Source organism: Sciurus carolinensis, chromosome 17 (assembly GCF_902686445.1).
Source record: "Sciurus carolinensis chromosome 17, mSciCar1.2, whole genome shotgun sequence".
NCBI lineage: Eukaryota > Metazoa > Chordata > Mammalia > Rodentia > Sciuridae > Sciurus > Sciurus carolinensis.
In genome coordinates, this window is record NC_062229.1 from 25,817,019 (window position 1) to 25,833,495 (window position 16,477).

General features: G+C 38.7%; 1 protein-coding gene and 1 pseudogene across 1 annotated transcript in view; one reads left to right on the top strand and one right to left on the bottom strand.

Annotated features, from left to right (window-relative positions):
• Window positions 1–16,384, bottom strand: part of Kif15 (kinesin family member 15) — a 58,026-nt gene extending 41,642 nt beyond the window's left edge. Inside the window, exons 1-5 of the mRNA XM_047531493.1 lie at window positions 16,303–16,384; window positions 14,136–14,178; window positions 13,304–13,487; window positions 11,246–11,322; window positions 2,853–2,890 (exon numbers count right to left, since the gene is read on the bottom strand). Of these exons, the coding sequence (XP_047387449.1) occupies window positions 2,853–2,890; window positions 11,246–11,322; window positions 13,304–13,487; window positions 14,136–14,178; window positions 16,303–16,321 (361 nt within the window). The 5' untranslated portion in view covers window positions 16,322–16,384. The remainder of the gene's footprint in view (window positions 1–2,852; window positions 2,891–11,245; window positions 11,323–13,303; window positions 13,488–14,135; window positions 14,179–16,302) is intronic.
• LOC124968889 (oxysterol-binding protein-related protein 11-like) lies at window positions 4,017–9,060 on the top strand (annotated as a pseudogene).
• Window positions 16,385–16,477: the final 93 nt, after the last annotated feature.

Below are 16,477 nucleotides of genomic sequence, written 5' to 3' on the forward strand. Positions count from 1 at the left end.
CTTGGCACCTTGCTAAGTTGCTGAACCTGGCTTTGAACTCACCATCCTCTTGCCTCAGCCTCCTGAGTTGCTGGGATTACAGGCATGTGCCACTGCGCCCAGCCTAAGCAGAGTTTTAAGGAATACTATTCCAGCTAAGATGTGATACATATTTCTTGGTTTTGTTCAACAGTCTGGGTTCACAGGTCCTATGGTCCTTGTTATTTTCTAAGTGATTAGAGCAATAAAAATCTCTTTTGTCAAAGAATTGGCCCTTTGTCTTTGGTCCCTGAAGCAGCTCCAGAACAGCTTTAGAACAATAAAGGTAAAAAGAGAATTTATTTCCAAGTTCTTTCAAAAACACATGAAGGCTAGGTTGTAGTTCAATGGTAGAGTGCTTGCCTAGCATGTGTGAGGCACTGGGTTCAATCCTCAGCACCACATAAAAGTAAATCAATAAAATGAAGGTATTGTGTCCATCTACAACTAAAAAAGTATACATATTAAAAAAAATTTTAAACATAACATTAATGAGGTGATTTTTGAAAACTACAGGATGAGGGGTTGGTTGCCAGGGCAACTAGCCATGTGCTCAGAGAGCTGGAACTTTCAGCCCTACCTCTCAAGCTCAGAGGGGAGAAGGCTGAAGATTAAGTTGCTCACCAATGGCCAATGCTTTAATCAATCAAGTCTATGTAATGAGGACTGGATTCAAGGGAACTGGATTCAAGGGAGTTTGCAGATAGCTGAATACAACACATCTTCTAGAAAGGTGAATAAGAATACATTCAAGTGCAGGGAGGGTGGTGCACCCCAACTCCACAGGGACATAAGCCCCCGTTCTGGGGAACTGCTGGGCTTTATCCTATGTATTTCTTTATGAATTCTTCTAACTATATATCAGATCATTTGTATCCTTTAAAGTATCCTTAGGCTGAGGTTGTCGCTCAGTGGTAGAGCACTTGCCTAGCATATGCCTGGCACTGGGTACCTTCCTCAGCACTGCATATAAATAAGTAAAATAAAGGTCCACTGACAACTAAAAAATATTTTTTTTAATTAAATAAAAAAAGTATTCTTTAGAGTAAGTTGATTAAAGGTGTTTCCCTGAGTCTTGTGAGTTATTCTAGGAAATTAATCAAACCAGAGGAGGGGGTTGTGGGAACTCCAGTTTATAGTTTGTTGGTCAGAAATAAAATCCACAAACTGGGGCAGGCAGGCAGGCAGTCTTGGGGACTGAGCCCTAAACCTATGGGATCTGATATTATCCTCAAGTAGATGGTGTTAGAAATGAATTGGATTAGAGGACACTCAGCTGGTGTCTGCTGCAGACCTGATTGCTTACTTGCTGGGAGGGAGAAATTCTTAAACCTTTGGAAGTCACCAAAGTCTTATGTGTTGATTGTTATGGTGTGAAAGCAGAGGAAAAACAGCTATAGTGATATTTACCAGAAAAAAAACATATAGCAAAAAAAGATCTAGAAGGTACTATAAAATTGTTAAGTGTGCCCTACCGACCAAAGGAATTAATGGAATCCAGCTATGCACAGGAATAATACAGAGAACAATTCAAAAATCTTGTCTTGTGCAAGGCCTTATTAATCACACCTGGAATACTTAAATGGTCCTTGTAAATTGTACCTTAAGAAATGCATAACATCCTATTGTTATGTGCTCTAATGCACCAATAAAAATGCGGAAAGAAAAATAAAGCATAACAAAGATAGAAAGCATAACAAAGATTAAGTGAGCAAAGAAACTAATACTAGAGCAGACAATCTTATGCCATCTTTTGAACAATAGTTAAAGATAGTCAACATATCCTTGGGCACCTTTATCATCACTTGCCTACAAGGCAATAGTTACTAATCCTGCTTCCACTTGAACCCCTCCTCCTCTTTATTCCATTGATGCCTGAGTAATTCTTCCAATTATACATCGGATTATGTAATTCCTGTTTTAAAATAACCTTCCAATGACTTCTCATCTCACAACAAAATCTGAAGTCCCCTCAAACACCTGTGTGAATCGGTTGCAGGCTACTGCTCCAACTTCAAGCCCCTTGTCCTGGTAAACTCCACTCTTATCTGTGTACCCAACTTAGCACCTTTGCAGTGGTTCTGCCTGGAAGTTTCTTCTCTGGATAGTCTCAATGCCCATTCTTATTTCAATTGTGACCTGAGAGGTTGTTCCTGACCCATCCACCTAAAACAGCACTCCATGCTCTTCTCTACCCACCCACACTGCTTTATTTCTCTTCATGGCACTAATAATCTCTGGGATAATTACTATACATTTATTTGCTTTTAATTGTACACATGTCCCACCCCCAACTTGGAATGTTGAGAGAAGCATTACATGGTCCCACACTGGGACCAAATCCAAATAAAAAAGTTGTAGTATATTCATACTGTAATATACAGAAATGGAAATAAACTACTACTACACCCAACAAGAGAAACAATGAGGAAAAAAACAGAAACAAAAGAATACAAACAGTAAAATTTCAATTTTGGAACTTCAAAAACAAGCAAATCTAATGATGAGGGTAGGAGTCCTTCAGAGGCATGGGCCAGAGTAGTTCCTAACTGGGAATCTTGATCTTGGTGATATAGAAATCCATAAGATAGCATTAAGTCCTCCTGAAACACTGTTTACCCAGCACCTAGTCTGTGCTAGGCACTGAGCTAGGGAACATAACCATGACCATGATTAAGCCATGGACTCTGCTACTCAGGAACTCACCATCTGGCCTAGGGAATGTCCTTAATTTTATGAGATCGACATCAGATATAGAAATTATGTCTTCCCTCAAAATGTATTACATGTTGTCATCACCAAAAGCATACATTAAGACTGTAATATTTACTTACCCATCATGGTAAATGTCTTCCCTGAGCCAGTCTGCCCACTGTAAAAAAGGTTTTATGTATTATTTTAACACACAAAATTTAGAAGACTATCCTTCTAATTTTAATATGGCCTACTAGCATATAAATTTTTACCATAAAAAGTTATTCTATTCCTCAATTATATTAGGTAAATAGCACAAATGATCTACTTTTGTTCCCTCCTATTCCAGTACTAAGAGCTAACCAGTATCAATTTCTGGTCAATGCTTCTAGATCATATAAACATAACCTTCAAAATTTTCATTTGCAAAAAGTGAGATGTTATTCATACCGCTCTGCAATCTGCTTTGCCCTTAATTTTATCTTACATATCTAAGTCAATAAATAGATATCTGACCCATTGTTTTTAATAGCTACACAGTATTTAATGGATATGAACTCTTATAATTTATTTAACCAAAATCAACTGAACCATTTTCAATTTTTGCTATTCTAAACAATGTAGCAATTCCTTTCTTAAACACTTTGTCTTAAGAAGATATTAAACATCTTTATTTAAAACTATGGCAATTTTTTAAACTGTTATGTAATATAGGTTTTATTTTGTGTACAGTATCCTATCTCCTTTGTTATTCCACTAAACAGAAACAAGAGTGACAAAAAACTAAAAATAAAAAACTTATATGTTAAAAGTAAATATCAATCATGGTGTCAAATGATTTCAGCTCAGATTCACAGCAAAAATATAAAATTTTGCCAGGCATAACAGTATAAACCTATAATCTCGGCTACTTGGGAAGCCGAGACAGGAGGATTGCAAGTTCGAGACCCACCTCAGCAAATTAGCAAGACCCTGTCTCAAAAATAAAAATATAAAAAGGGCTGGGAATGTACCTCAGTGGTAGAACAACCCTGATCCAATCCCAAGAACTGCAAAAGAAAAAGAAATAGAAAAAGAAGAAGAAGAAGAAGAAAGAAGAAGAAGAAGAAGAAGAAGAAGAAGAAGAAGAAGAAGAAGAAGAAGAAGAAGAAGAAGGAGAAGAAGAAGAGGAGGAAGAAAACAGATGATGAAGAAGAAAAAGAAAGGGGCTGGGGACATAGCTTAGTGATAGTGCCTCTGGGTTTAATTCTCAGTACTGCAAATAAAGAATAAATAATAAAATATTGAATTTTCTTTTTGGTTAGATGCCTCCCCCACCAGAAAAAAGTATGGTCTAATTGTTACCTCCTAATTTTAGAAGTAGTGGGTAAAGTTCTTTGGTAATTCAGAATGAGAAATGGATATTATTGAGGCCTCTACAACTAGGGTAACCCTACAATCTATGGTCCAAAAAGGCACTTGAGAGTGAAGGGCCCATTATTAACAATTACTCTAGAACTGGCACTGTCCCAGGCAAACCAGAAAGTATGATCACACAACAAATAAATCACTCATTTCTAAGTGCTTTTTATTTCTACCCATAACTACCCAAAGCAATTTTCATTAAGTTATTAATGAGTACATCATGAATTAAATATTATTAGTAGTGTGCCTTACAGGATCTTAAAAGGAAAGAGTTGTGAAGATACATAATCTCTGGTAATCATGGCTATTTCAAATTCAATTTGAACTTCAACACTCCAAATATTCTATGGAAAAAAATCTTTAATTTCTGAGGAGGATATATCAGAACATAGTTTTCAGCCTCAGGGCTCAAAAGAGAACTTTAATTCTGCTGACTACATGAAAAAAAGAACATGAAAAACAAAGGCAAATTTTCACAGTGGAATATATGTGCAAAATGAGTGGTAGGCTTTTAAATTCTTAATATATTCTTTATTTTCTTGTATTTCCAGTCAGTTATAGAAGAACCAGGATACAAAGGCAGAACGAAAACAAAACAAAACCCCCCTGAGCCTAACAGCTGCTCAAAATGAATATAAAAATCACTATGTTCTTTTAAAATCTTCCAGTTCTACATAGATTTAGAAAGTCTATTGCTAAAGGAAAAAAACTAATTACACTATCATGATGCCTTCTGGGCTTAAGCTAGTATTCCAACATCAAACCTACTGCAACGTTTGCAGGCTGCCAACATTCAGAAAAACAGGATCATCACTCACTTCAAATATATACATGATTGAGCAGATGTAAAATGCTACAGTCACTTTGAAATATAGTTTGGCAGTTTTTTATAAAGATAATCATAGTCTTACCATACGATCCAGAAATGGCATTCCTAAGTATTTACCCAAGTGATCTGAAAACTTATATTCATACAAAAACCAAATTCAAATGTTTGTGGCAGTTTTATTCACAAGCACTAAAAAACAGAAAGGAGCAAGATGTCCTTTAAAGGGTGAATGCATAAACAGACTGGTGCATCTACTCATACACAAAAATACTATGCAGCAAAAAAAGGATAAACCATTAACGCAGACAACACAGACACACGCTCAGTGCATTTTGCTAGGATTAAGAAGCCAGATTGAAAGGGTTAGATATTGTAGGATTTTGGAAGCTCAGGACACTCTGGAAAAAGCAAACTATAGGAATGGAAATATATGAGTATACCCTGGATGACATAGTTGGGAGGAGGGAGAGTGGCTGACTACAAGGAGGACACATGAGGAACTTTGAAGGTGAAGGAACTCTGGTGCTGGCAGTAAATACCTAGCACTATGCATTTGTCAAACCCAATGCAAACATGAAGCACAAAGGTGGAACTTTAAAGTATGTAAACAAATAAAACTTATTAACCAGGATATTGAGGACTCCAGAATGGAATGCATCTAATGATTATAAGACAACTGCACAGAAGTGAGTGGGTAGGAGGGAGTTGACCTAAAAAAGTTTAGAAAATGGATTTTGACTAGAAATTATGTCTTAAAAAGATAAAAAATGAACTGTATATAAATACTATACTTGGTAAATATTCATCTCATAGGGATATAGGCAAACAAATCTGAAAGCACTTAACTTGTATACTAGGTTGCACAAGTTAGTAAATGAATGGTAAACAGGAGAAGCCAGGTTTCTCACCATAAGGAAAGTCAAATAGTTGTTATGAATTAGGATCAGCCATCAGCATGAAATAATGTTTCCTGTACACACACACCCACACACAAATAGATAGGCACAGAAACAATTATAGATGTACATAATTTAGCATATATACATCTTTTACTTAGATCTGTCTGCTGAGAAGGCCTAGAACCAGACACTCTACAATAGCAACAAACACACCTACCACCCAGATCTTGGTTTTCTAAATATGAGTGTCCCCTGCATCCTCCCCCCAAAAAAACCCACACATAATGGCCGAGAGCTGGAAAAATAAAAGATGAGCCCAGAACATCTTGTAATATCACATATCAAAGAAGTACTCAAAGTACACAAAGGTGGAATGTGGCAAAGGGACACAGAAACCAAGTTGAACGATGTGAGCAAAAAAGATAATGCAGGATTATAACCTAAAGTATACTATAAACACACACATGTCCATATGAAAGAGACAAATCTTTCTCACAGAAGAATTTCAAATACAACATATAGATACTCTCTTCTCCAAAAGGCAGAGCTTAATCCCACTACCCTGATTATCAGGTGGGGTTAACTTAATCAGACAAGTCCTTAACATCCAAGAACCTTGTCCACTACAGTTAAAGGGAAGCGGGTGGGTGACCCGCTGTGGGGCTGTGAGTTGGGCGGTGGCTGCGGCCCTGGAATTCATGTTTGGGCTGGAGAGGGGGTGAGGGACTCCCCTGCCCCTAGAAACCCATTCGAGGACCCAGGCCTGGGGCATTAGACAAAGTTGGTCCTGAACTGCTCGCCTCTGGACCGAGGAGAGGTGACCCTCCTCCGGGGCTGCCTGCGCCAGCCCCTGTTCTGTCCCGAGTCTGCAGCGAGAACCTCTGAGCATGCTGGACAGGATCCTCCTGCTGAGGATGCGTATCTTGCTTTCCTGGATTGCTGATGGTTCCCATTCCGGACACCAACTGATTTAGCAACTGAGATTATATGTGGCTTTTTAGTTTTTTATTTTTTAAGCACCTACAGAACTCCTCTATGGAGTTGTTCTCTCTCTCAAGAAAGGCAAATGAACTTTGGAGTTAGGATCCGCTATTACAGTGACCCTGAACAAGAACAGCAGCAACAGCAGCCACCGCGGTGGCGGTGCAAAAGGCTGGCAGTACAAGGGAAAATATATACATGGCTATTTAATGAAGTACACCAACTTTGTCACTGCGTGGCGATACAGGTTTTTTTGGTTTTAAACAATGAAGCTGGGCTATTGGAATACCTTGTGAATGAACAGTCTATAAATCAAAAACCCAGAGGTACCTTGCAGCTTGCAGGTGCTATATCACCCAGTGATGAAGACTCACACACTTTCATGGTTATTGCTGCCACTAGGGAGCAGTATAGACTGAGAGCCACAGATGCAAAAGAGCAACAACATTGGGTTAGCAGACTTCAGATATGTACACACCACACTGAAGCCAATGGAAAGAATAATCCTCCTCTGAAGTTGCAGAGCTTCTCACTTGCACCTAGTGGTAGTTCTCCTATACCCCAGAGGAGATCAAGTCAAAATGATAATTCCTTTTTTAATGTTGGACACTCCAAACTGCAATCAGTGAGCAAAAGAGCTCACCTACCTCCAGATCATCTTGTGGAAGTCAGAGAAATGATGTCTCATGCTGATGGACAACAGAGACTTAGACAAATTAAATGCCTGCCTACTCTGGTCTTCTTAGTTCCTTGGACCAGGATCTCTTAATGCTCAAAGTTACTTCCATGGCAACCATGAACTGCTTCAATGGTTGCTTTCATATTCTCCAGTTGCAGTATGCATCACATCAGAAGGGTTCATTGCCTTCAGGAACCACACCTGAGTGGTTAGAACCAAAGGTTCCTTTATCAGACTACTATAAAAATGGAGCTGATCATCCATTTGCTTGTGAGCACAGTAAGCCTGTGGCAGTCCCAGAAGAGCAGTCTGTTGCAGAATCTGGACTATTAGCAAGGGACCCTGAAGAAGTAAATGCAGATGACTAGGTAGAGGCCACCTATGGCAACAAAGAGGATGACCTGGGAGCTGTAGAAGAGCAACACAGCGTTATCCTTTATCTCGTCACAGCTCGAGCTGGGCAGGGACTCAATGAGAGTGGTGCTACCTACATTTATCCTAGAGAAGCATTCCTTGCTGGAAATGTATGCAGACTTTATGTCTCATCCAGAGCTATTTATAGCCATCACTAACACAGACACAGCTGAGGACAGAATGACTCGCTTTGTTGAGTACTACTTTACCTCATTTCACGAGGGTCATAAGGGAGCCATTGCTAAGAAACCAAACAGTCCTATCATTGGAGAAACATTTCACTGTTCCTGAAGGATGCTGAAAAGCGAGGTTGCATCCAGTGGCGTTAGCAGCTCTTCCACCCAGGCAGTCGCAAATCTGCTTCTCTATCAGGAGTCCTTCAGTCAGGTGGGATCAGACTGTTACATAGTCAGAGTTGTTGCTGAGCAGGTTTCTCATCATCCTCCAGTCTCAGGATTTTATGTAGAATGTCAGAGAGGAAGATGTGTGTAAATGCACATCTGGACTAAAAGTAAATTCTTAGGTATGTCAATAGGTGTGACAATGGCTGGAGGAGGTATCCCCAGTCTACTGGAGCATGGACAAGAGTATAATTTTTCTCTCCCTTGTGCAAATGCCGTCAATTTTGACTGTTCCTTGGGTAGAACTTGGTGGCAAAGTCAGTGTCAACTGTGCAAAAACTGGGTATTCAGTCACATTACGTCTCATACTAAGCCATTCTATGGTGGTAAACCACATCGGGTAACAGCTGAAGTAAAGCACAACATCACCAACACTGTGGTATGCAGAGTGCAAGGGGAATGGAATTGTGTTCTCAAGTTCACTTATAGCAATGGAGAGACAAAGTACGTGAACCTGACTAAACTGGCTGTGACAAAGAAAGGAGTTAAGACTGCTGGAGAAGCAGGATCCATTTGAATCCAGGTGACTGGAAAAATGTGATGGACTCTCTGAGGGAGTCTGAAATTGATAAGGCCGCAGAGCATAAACGAACACTGGAAGAATGGCAGAGGACAGAAGAAAGGCACCATACTCAAACAGGCACACCCTGGGAAACCACATGTTTTATTAAAGAGGGAGATGGCTGGGTTTATCACAAACCCCTCTGGAAAGTGACTCCAACAGCACAAGCAGCAGAATGACATATTATCTTAAGAGTTGACCAAATGAGGTTCTTCTGTTTACCCCCAGCCCTCCCAGACCGGATGCACTGCACTGAGTGACCTGCTTCCTGACTGCAGACAGAAAATAACTAAACACGAACATACGTACTTGAGCACTATGATACTGCAGCAAGACCAAAGTGTTAAAGAAACACGATGGATCTCCCACCAACCTGTTCATGTGATGTGAGCAATACCATCTGAAAACCTTTTACCTGAATTATTAGGATGGTTAATCTTTTATCCACTTCCTGGTTCTTAAAGCTGTTTGGATACCTGTTTCTGCACAGGGGCAGTGGATACACATGACAGTGAGAACTCAGTGACTTTGGTTCCTTTGCAGTGAAAAGTGAAGTCTCTTTCAGAGTTTGTGTTTTGCTTTCTATCCACAACTGAAGTATTCACTACTCTTATAAACCAACCAAGAGGAGGAAGAGCATGACCCAGAAGTGGATTCAGCCATTATGCCTGAAATCAGTGTTAAATTAAAAAAAAAAAAAAAAAAAAAATCACCAGGTTATAGTGGTGATTCTTTTTCTTCAAAAGACTGTGTGCCTGTGTCGGAGGAACTTATCCATTATCCACCTCTGTTGGCACTCTTTTAAAAAGTATATTTATAAATTGATTAGAATTATAACCATGGAGAATTTTTTCTTCTGAGCATTTTAATATACTTGAAAACAACATTGATTTGAAAAATTTCAGAACATTTTTCAATACCTAGTTTTATTAAATATTACACTTGAGAGACAATTTTTAAAATGTATTCATTTTGTCCAGATTCTACAGGTTTTGGTCTTTCAAGAACTAGGCATTAAGGAAAATAGCAATATTGAAAAATAAAACTGTTACTTTTTTCCCTATCTTTTTTTCAATTATAGGTTAATATTAAGTATTATGTACTATCCCTCTGGATAAGTTTGCTTATCTTACCTCTGTTCATTCAAAAATTAAAACAAATACCTATTCATATTTGTCAGTAGTTCAGTTATACATGTATATGTGACTGAGCACATGTAAGGTATGGTTTTATTATCTTTTCAAGGAAACTGAAACGCTGAGGAAAGTATGAAATAAAATGATATCAGGAAAAAAGATATCAGGAAGTTGTATTCAGGTACAAATCTTTTTTTAAATCAGTATTTTATTGAGGTTGAAGAATTGCTGGCAAATAAAAGAATAGGTCTAATTATGGTTTTCATCATTCATTCAAGTATTTATTGAGTACCTGCTTATGGTGATCAGCAGCTGTTACTATAAGCTAATCTTGTAAGAGAGGTGCCGTACTCTGATTCTTCTGATGTGGTCTTCCAATCAGTGTGCTAACATGTACCTGTTATTCATCAGCCGTGGTAGATGGCTGTGTCTGTTGCATCATCAAAAGAAGTTTAAGCTTGTACTCTGATAAATTGTGTTCTGTTGGGGTAATCAGTAGGATGAAAATAACAAAAATTTTTCAACCAATTGTAAATGATAAGAAAAAGTATTGGTTTGTGTCCAACCATTTTAATGATTCCCTTTTCATTTTTGCCGTGAAATGCACTGAAAAATCTCAAAATGAGCTATAGTTTATGTGTTGGAAAAATTGAAAAATAATAAAACTAGAGAACAATGAAAAAAAAGGGGAGAGGTGCTTAAGAAAGAATTAAGGAATTGTACATTGTTGGCTTTGAAAATAAAGAAAGGGGCTATAAGACAAGTAATCTGGGTATTAGAAACTAGGAAAAGAAAGGAACTAATTTTCTAGTACTGCTTCCTAGGAAGGAATATGGCCTTGTCAACACCTTGATTTTAGTCCAATTAGACCTATGCTGAACTTTTCTTTCTTTTTTCTTTGGTACTGGGAATTGAACGTAGGGGCAAGTGCCACTGACATATCCCAGTCCTTTTTACTTTGAGACAGGGTTTCTAAGTTGCTGAGGCTGACCTCAAACTTGCAATTCCCCTGCTTGAGCCTCTCAGAGATTCTGGGATTATATATATGCACCACTGTACCTGGCCTGTGTTGAACTTTTGACTTACAGAAACATAGGTTAATAAATTTGTGTGGTTTTAAGCTTCCAAGTTTGTGGCAATTTATTAAAACAACAATAGAAAGTTAATAAAAAGCTAGTAAAAACATGTACTATTGTACCCTTATATGTGGACACAGTCGATAACTTACTATGCCAAGATGGTACCATTATAGCCGCTCATACAAGACTCCACAATGCTTTTAGTTACAGTTGAGAATACAGACTCCTACAAACATAAGTACCAAACATGTTAACATTTCAGAAAAATTAAAACCTTTTCCTAAACTATATTCTACGATATCACAATAAAAACTGAGTGCTTAAATTTTTTAACACTTATGTAACATGAAGATTACATGCACTGTAGAAAAATGTCTATGAAATGTCTAAAACATCTCAAGATGATAACATTTCAACCATAATAAAATCTATTAACCTTCCATATAATTAGATTTAAAGTGCACATCTAAGGGCTGGGGAGATAGCTCAGCTGATAGACTGCTTGCCTCACAAGCATAAAGCCCTGAGTTCAATCCCCAGTACCACAAAAAATAAATAAATAAATAAATAAATAAATAAATAAATAAATAAATAAATAAATAAAAAATAAAGTGCACATCTATCAAGGGCAGGGCAGAGCCTGGTCAAATACCAGTATCTGAGAAAGCTAACTCAGTGCCTACTTGACTATCTCTGACTTCATCTATTTCTATGAAATAGAGTTTGTACTATTTTTAAAAAGTGGTGATGTTAAGTTTGTAATTTTTTTTTCAAAAACACAACTAAATTTCACGTAAAATTTTTCATAGTATTTTTCATGCGAATATTATTCTGGTATTAACATAAAATAAGACACATAGCCCTAGTTTTCTTCAGTTATTTTCTTATAAGTTTATATTAAATAATATCTGGTTTTTATTATGAATTTTGCATATAAGTAGAAGCAGTCTTATCAACAATGCAAGAACTCCTAAACCTATATTGTTCATGAGTCACATGTGGCTAGCGAGTACCTGAAACATTGCTAGTCCAAATTGAGATGGGTTAAAAGTATAAGACACACACTAGATTTTTTTTTTTTTTCAGGGGGTGGGGGGAGGTACTAGGGATTGACTCCAGGGGCACTTAACCACTGAGCTGAGCTACATCCCCAGCCCTTTTTAAAATTTTCCATTATGAGACAGGATCTTGTTAAGTTGCTGAGGGTGGCCTCAAATTTGCAACACTCCTGCCTCAGCCTCCTGAGTCAGAGGGATTACATGTGTGCACTACCACACCTGGCCACGCACTAGATTTTGAAGACTGAGTATGGGGGGAAAAAGGAAAATATTTCAATAATTTACATTCATTACATGTTGAAATCATACTTTGGACATATTGAGTTAAATAAGATATATTTCTAAAATCAATTTTATCTGAGTCTTTATACTTTTCAATGTGTCTACTAGAAACTTTAAAATTATATATGTGGCTTTTATATTTCTATTGGCTAGCAATGCCCTAGATGAAAAAATAAAAGATCTAAACTCTAAATAGCTCACCAAAAACATTCATAAGTATAAGAGAATAATCAAAACCTGTGATGTCCAAAATAGTAGCAGTCATTACCTATATATGGCTAAAGTTTAAATTAATTAAAATTAAATAAAATTTAGTTCATCAGACACGCTAGGTACATTTCAAGTGCTCAACACAGCCTCATGTAGCTAATGTACATGAGGCACCAACTTAAAATTCTATCTAATTTTAATTAAACTTAAATAGTCATGTGGCTAGATATTACTATAATGGACAGCTCAGATATAAAAGATTTCCATTAATGCAGAAAGTTCTATTGGCTAGTGCTCACTAGATCTTAATTAAATTGGACTTAACTGTAAAAACAGTAATTGTCATCATAGTAATTCTAAATCTTTAAACTAGGTGCCTAATCATCCTTATCAATCACTGAAGTGGCCCTGAAAAGTACACCTCCATTAACCTCCATCACTGAGGGGAGAAGGAAAGTAAAACAGGATTGTGTCACTCTATTGCAAAATTTGATGAATAAAGAAGAAAACTATTTAGTAAAATCCGAGTTGAAAAATTCAAGGCATGTCTGAACTTATCTTAAATCAATCAAACTAATGAGATCAAAAATGAAATCCTTACAAGTAACAAAGATTCGTACATTTCAAATGAAAAGTTAAGTTCCCAATTTTCATTACCTGAGTGGTGTCCATGTCTGCAACATAATCAAATGTGAAGGTTTTGGGCTCGGGGCTGGAGTGCAACCGGAGAGTTGTGGTGGAAAGCACAGATAAGCACAAGCTGTGCTCTCCATCAACTGACCGAGAGCCCTCGGCGGGTGGACGGATGCGCACAAAAATTTTGATGGCATCACCTTCGTTACTAAAGGAAAAAAAAAAAAGTAACAACTAAGTTTACTGGAGAAAAGAAAACTGAAGGATCGGAGTCTCATGTTGCCTCTAATGTTTATTATAATGGGTTTCCCCAACAAAGTCCAAGACATACTCCATTTAAATTTACCTCTTATAAGAGTCTCAATGACCTACACCCTTTATTGGTTTATTCATGAAAAGCACCTTACAAACCTTTACTGGAAATAAATTCAAAGGAAGTTCATTTCAAAGGGATGTAAACACTCCTTGTCTCTTATTCCTTCTTTTTATTTTTAATATATTTTTAGATGTTGATAGACCTTTATTTTATTCATTCATTTATATGTGGTGCTGAGAATCAAACCCACTGCCTCACACATGCTAGGCAAACGCTCTACCCCTGAGCCACAACCCCATCCCCTTATTCCCTCTTACTAGCAAAATAAAATAGTCATTTCAAGGGAGAATTATGTAATCAATCACATATTTTAGCTTGGAAATTAAGAGGGCAGGGGAGGTATTTGATCTCCCATATTTCCAGCAGGGTGAGGACTAAGTTAAATTTTAAAACAAGTATCCCTTACTATGCTAAATACCTCTTTTAGAATTACAAAATTGCTAATTCTTTGGAGGTTCATCAACAAGACTTTTTTCTTACCTTGGCTGGTTAGACAGAGAGTTTGTCACATTTCGTAACTCAGCTAGGAAAAAAGATAAGTCGTTAAAGATGATTACAATTACTTTATGGAAATTCATTCTCTAACGTGTTCCTCTGTTGCTAACACTCCCCAGTCTCCTCAGATTCCTCAGATACATGGTGTGGAGCTCCTGGGCTGAGGCCTTGATCCTCTTGCCCATCCTATCTCAACCCATTCAGTTGGTGATGCTGTTCAGTCCCACAGTTTTAAAAGCTGGGAATATGCTGTGATTCCCAAATTTAAATGTTCTCTCTGGATTGCTCTCCTCAGATCTGGACTTAACATCTAATTGCTTACTTGATATCTCCAAGTGCATGTACAGGAGGCAATGTCTCAAATTTAATGTGTCCAATCCTGAGCTCCTGATTCCCCTGCGCCACACCAAATGTTCTGCTTCACCTCAGTAAATCACAAGTCCATCCTTCCCATTGTTCAGGCCAAAACCACAGAGTCATTCCTAAACCCATTCTTTCTCACTCTATCCAATCTATCAGCATATCTCTGACTTTAACTTTAAAACATATCTACAATCCTACAACTTCTTGCCAAATCCACTGCTACCACTGCATAATCAAGCCAGCAACATCATTTACTTGAGTAATTACAGCAGTCTCCTTGCTTCTCTCACTCCCCTGAGACAGAGGTAAGCACAGGGATAAAGGGTAAATGCAATCCTGGGCTTTACATCATGGTCTAACAGTCATTAAAAGATATATTAAGATTTTTCTCTGCTCTCTTACTTAAATCATAGCTTGTAAGGTATGAAAAGCTTGTTGTGGGCCTTAACCATTCCCCTCAAAAACCTATCAGCTTCAGAGACAAACAACATAAAGGATAAAAACTGTTGAGAAGTCATCAAAACAGCAAATTCCCAGGGCCCTTAACTTGATGTCTGCCATGATTTGTGTTCTCTTAATGGCTACAGCAACCCTTCCTTACCATGAGACAGAAGAGACAGACGTTTATATGGAATGCGGCATCAATAGGGAAAACTAACATTTGGCTCCAGGATGACCAGCTGATTTTCCTCAGAGTTAAAGTGCTCTCATAGGAAAAGAACCTACACATCCAAGAGTTTCAATGATTTCAAATAAGATAAAACCAAAGGAGTGTACAGATAGACACATTAATAGTAAATATTCTGAGAGTCAAAGACAAGAAAAAGTCTTGAAAGTCGCAAGAAATGCCTGCTGTTCCGCGTAGCAGGATGAAATCCCATGCCATCCCACTACGTCCAGCCAGCACATAACCACACTGCATATGCTACCCTCCCAACTGTTCCCAAGTAGACGTCTTAGTTATCATGAGACCTTCTAGTGGTATCACAGTGCTTGTGTTCAAATAAGCTTTGTAGCCTAACTCTGTCACATTGCATAGATCATTCATCTCACCAGGTAGGCACTGTACCATCTCACATCACAGTAAGATTTTTAGAAAGACCACATTTCACACAACTATTATTACAGTATACTGTTATAACTATTCTCATTGTTAATCTCTTACTGTGCCTAATTCATAAATTAAACTTTTATCATAGGCATGTGTAGGAAAAAATAGTAAAAGACTGTGAACTATGGTACAGTCCTGTTTTCAGGCATTCACAGGGCAAAGGGGGACTACTGCAAAGACATTGCTGCAATCTATGCTTTAAAATGCCCTTATCTGGGGAAAAGCCATGCAAGAGAAAGACGTGTTTGGGACATAAATAAATCCTTTCTTTTGAGAAAGTCAGAAAAGTACAGAAGGTAGTGAGAGTAAGGGCCGACCCTCAGGCAAGCCCACCTAGAGAGGCAGCCCTCGGCGGACACGGAGAAGGCCGGCAAGGGAACAGCAGGATTGAAAGAAGGAAACGGAAGAACCGACGGGTAACTGGGCGCCAGCTCTAGCCTTGGGGTTCCGGTTCCCCACTGCTGTTTCCGAGCACCCAGAGCTGTGCCAGCTCCCAGCACGCGCCAATACGCAGAAGGAGCGCGTGAGAGTGGTCTGCCAGCTCGCTGTCTGTGCACGACAGATTCCAGATGACCACTGACCTATCCTGCCCTTCACCCCGGGGAACCCTACGGGCAGCCTCGCGACGTCTGTATCGCGGGCGGTAACTGGGTCTCCAAGCCGCGGCTCCCGACTTACTTTTGCAGCCCGGCGCCATAGCGCCCTCAGCCCTGGAACTGGGACCTGCGCAGCAGACTACCCCACCTCCGGCCGCGCAGCCGTCCCGCCGGCCTAAGATGGCGTGAATTTGAATTTGGCGCTCCGGCCGGACGCTGACGTCGGCACGCACACCGCCCTGCTCGTTCTCCGTCGG